The sequence below is a fragment of the Lipotes vexillifer genome, unplaced genomic scaffold, assembly GCF_000442215.2.
Source record: "Lipotes vexillifer unplaced genomic scaffold, Lipotes_vexillifer_v1.1 scaffold639, whole genome shotgun sequence".
Classification (NCBI taxonomy): Eukaryota; Metazoa; Chordata; class Mammalia; order Artiodactyla; family Lipotidae; genus Lipotes; species Lipotes vexillifer.
The window spans coordinates 3,637,941-3,642,305 of NW_006786377.1; the positions used below are offsets into that span (position 1 = coordinate 3,637,941).

The 4,365-nt window shown below is 36.8% G+C and overlaps 1 protein-coding gene across 1 annotated transcript in view; it reads left to right on the forward strand.

Moving 5' to 3' along the window:
* The window catches only part of LATS1 (large tumor suppressor kinase 1), a 26,337-nt gene that overhangs the window by 15,721 nt on the left and 6,251 nt on the right, over positions 1-4,365 (forward strand). Inside the window, exons 5-6 of the mRNA XM_007458759.1 lie at positions 2,476-2,658; positions 2,864-2,970. Of these exons, the coding sequence (XP_007458821.1) occupies positions 2,476-2,658; positions 2,864-2,970 (290 nt within the window). The remainder of the gene's footprint in view (positions 1-2,475; positions 2,659-2,863; positions 2,971-4,365) is intronic.

Consider the following 4,365-nt stretch of genomic DNA (forward strand, 5'->3'; position numbering starts at 1 on the left):
GTGTGCTAGAATTAATTATTTCTAAATATCATTAACATTTTTGAGTTAATCTCTTTACATTGTATTAATTTGAAATATGTCAGACAAATAACAATTTGAAAATAATTTTTAAATGAAGCCCCATACCCACCATTCAGCTTAAGAACTAGATTATTAGTACTTTTGAAGACCCTAAACAATCACTTCCTTTTCTTTCTTCCATAGGAGTATTTCAGAACTCTATAATCAGTTCTTTACTTTTCTCTTCACTCTTACCACATATGTATATATCCCTAAATAATTTATTATTTCATTTTGCCTACTCTTGAACCTTTATTTAAATGTAATCATTCTATATGTAGTCTTCTGTGTTGACTTCCTTTATTTGTTTGAGGTTCATCTGTGTTCCTGCATATAACATTTATTTTCACGACTGTTTAGGCTTCTGTTGTATGACTGTTATACAACTTGTTTAACCTTAAACACTTTATGTACATAATTGTGTTTAATCTTCACAACGTCATTGTGAGGCAGAGTGAAGAAACTGAGGCTAAGAATAAGAAACTTGCCCATGGTCAGACAGAAAATAAGTGTAAGGGCTAGGCTTTGAACTCAGGTTTGTCTGCTTACAGGGCCCATGTTATTTCTTCTATATCACACTGCCTCACCAAGATCCCTCCAAGCACTAATGGAAGTGTAAGTCAATCTAACATTTGTTGAATACTTACTATGACTAGGTGCTTTACATATTTTCTGATTTAATGCTTACAGCAATCCTCTGAGGTAAGTATAACTGGCCTCCAGTGCTTCTTGTGAACACAAGTAGATTGACATTAAATGGATAGAACTGAGATACTACTAGGAGTAGATCCTGAACCTACTTTAATATTCAGCTTAACATAATTTAATGTCTCCCCAGATTCACCTGAATTACTTGGAGTTCATCTTACAAATATGATTCTTAGGCTGTATTCCAGTCTTCTGATTGAAAATCTCCACTGAGGGTAGAAATTGTATTTTAATCAAACATCCTAGATGATTATTACAGTTAGGTTAATTTCAAATATTTTTTTTCCTAGATGGTTTCATCCAGTCATGGCTTTAATTACTAGCTCTACATCAGTGACTTCCAAATCTCTCTTCAGAAACAGCCTCTCCCTTTCACAAGGATTCCTAATCTTTCAAACTTAACATTGCCAATCAACAACTCTTACTTTCTTCCCCTCCATATTTGTTCCCCCTCCCTTTTAGTAAATTGTACTACCACCACCCATCCTTTTTTTTTTTTTTTTTTTTTTGCGGTACACGGGCCTCTCACTGCGGTGGCCTCTCCCGTTGCGGAGCACAGGCTCCGGACGCGCAGGCGCAGCGGCCATGGCTCACGGGCCCAGCCGCTCCGCGGCACGTGGGATCTTCCCGGCCCGGGGCACGAACCCGCGTCCCCTGCATCGGCAGGCGGACTCTCAACCACTGCGCCACCAGTGAAGCCCCACCACCCATCCTTGATTCTTTTCTCCAAACCCTCCACATCTGATCCCTCAGTAAGTCCTGCTTACTCCATCTCTAAATATATCTAAATATATCTTCAATCTGTTCACTTTTCTCCATGTGCACTGTTACCATCACAGTCCAAACTTAACTGTAATAGCCTCTTACCTGATCTCTCTTTCACCCTTGTCCCCCCTATAATCTATTCTCTATACAGCAGTTAAAGTTTTCTTTTTTAAACATTTATCAGACCTCTTCATTCTCTTGCTTCACACTCTCCAGTATCTTCCCGCTGCACTTCGAGGAAAAAGCAGACCATTTCTTTCACTCGCACACCCTTGTGCACTGGCTCCTGCTCTATTTCCTACCGTTCTCCCCTTACGAACCACACTGCTCTTTTCTCTGGTGCTGTTGGGATTGTGTGGGTGCCTTGCTCTGGTTTTCAGATGGTTGAGTTCCTCTTATTTTTTTACAAATTTCACCTCAGTTGGTCTTCCCAAGGCACCCTAGAACATTTGCCATATCACCACCCAATGTTGATTCTCTGTATGGAATGCATCACTATGTTTCTTATATATGTATTTGTTTGTTGTGTTTCTCCCCTACAGAGAAGCTGCCTGAGAGGAGAATAGTGTCTTTATTATTATCGTTGTCATTTGCTGAATGAATGAAACACAAATCTAATTTGTTTGAAACTTTGTCCAGAGTAGTATTGCAGAGCAGTCTGAGTACCAAATTCTCAATCCTACCTACTCACATGATTTTTACCGTCATCACTTAATATCGAGTAAATTACTGCATCTTAGGCTTATTGTTCTTAGTGTAAAACTTGTCCTATTGATATTTCAAGAGTGCAGGCTCTAATTATTAATAAACACCATCATTGATTTGCCATACATTGTGTCTCAGCTTGTCGACAAGGGGAAGCGTTGTTAACTCTGAACTGTGACGTCAAAAGGTTAAACAGACTAGGTTTACTCTTGTTACTTTTATTTTTTTACTATACAGGTGACCATCCACGGCAAGATAGTATGGATTTCAGTAATGAATGGGGTGACCCCTCTAACTGTCGATGTGGAGATAGACTGAAGCCACTAGAGCGGAGAGCTGCACGCCAGCACCAGCGATGTCTTGCACATTCTTTGGTTGGGACTCCCAATTATATTGCGCCTGAAGTGTTGTTACGAACAGGTAAAACGTTTGTTTCATAAATAATCTCAGTATGCCTTTAGACCAGCTGAAACTTACATTAGAATATGGCTCGTTTCAGGCTTATAATAAAAGTATTAATTTTACAGTATAAATTGGTGATTTAATATTAATTTTGATTTTATTAATTCTGAGCACTTTTTAAAAAGTGCTTATGCATACCCATAACTTTGGTATCTTATTTTAGGCTATACACAGTTATGTGACTGGTGGAGTGTTGGTGTCATTCTTTTTGAAATGTTGGTGGGACAACCTCCTTTCTTGGCACAAACACCATTTGAAACACAAGTGAAGGTAAGGTGTAGAATCTATACCAAAAGAATTGTTATGAAGTCCCAATACCTTACACCTTTATCAGTCCTTTACTTTGAGCATCTTAATCTAGAATTAAAGAAAGAATTTGTAAGGATACAGGAACCCACTAAAATTCCATTAGTGAACGCTTATCTCCATCATATCACTGTTCCTCATTCATACACTACATTCATATTTCATTCTCATAGAAGTTTTTAGTACCTTTTGAATATGTATTCCAGTTTACTCTTACTACTGGCTGCTGGCTTTGTTTCCTTTCATGCACATTCTAGCCTCAAACTACTAACAAATGTCTGTATCTCCCTGGCACTTAAATGAAAAGTTGCTCACAATTTTCACCATAAATTGTCCCATTAAAAAACCCTTTAGTGGCCTTGTCTGTGGGTTAAAGTCCAAATTTGTCCTCAGTTCCTTTGTTCATACCATTCCCTCTGTCTGGAATGTCCTTCTTTCTCTCCCGTGTTTCACAACCTTCCCCCCTTTCTGGTTCACTCCTGGTCATTTTAATCATTCTCTGAGAATGTCTTAAGATATCATATTTTCTATGATGCTCTCCTCAAGTTACAACTTCTGACATTGCATTTAATACATTATATTTAAAACTTATTTTAGAATTTCTTTTATTACAGGTCTACTGGTAATGCATTCTTTCGGGTTTGTGTCAGATTTGTTTGAAAGTGTCTTTATTTCCCCTTCGTTTTAATATATATGTATATATGTAAGTATATGCATATGTATAAATACATGTATATTTGTGTGGGTGCTGTGTGTGTAAAAAATTGAATGCTTTCTCCCTAATTTCAAGAACAAGGCAAGGATGTCTATTCAATGAGTCTTACTCAACAAAGTTCTGGAAGTCTTAGCCAGTGTAATACAGCAACAAAAAAATAAAAGGCATAAAGATTAGAAAAAAATAAAAACTAGCTTTATTCACAGATGACATAATTTTCTATACTGAAAATCCCAGGGAATCTGTGAAAAACTCCAAAAAAGTAATAAGTGAGTTTAGCAAGGTTGTAGGATATAAGGGTACTACGTAAAAATCAATTGTATTTCTATAGTCAAGCAGTGAACAAATGGAAAATGAAATTTTAAAACAATACCATTTACAGTAGCTTCCCCAAAATGAAATACTTAGGTATAATATTGGGTCATATTATACCTATAATTCTATTAGGTATAAATCTAATAGAACATGAACAAGATCTGAATGCTAAAAGTAACAGACTCTGATGGAAAAAAAAAGATCTTAATAAATGGAGAATCATACCGTGTTGATGGATTGGAAGACTCAACATAGTAAAGCTATCAGTTCCCCCAAAACTAATCTACAGATTTCACTCAAATCCAATAAAAATTCCCAGCAGGAAGTTT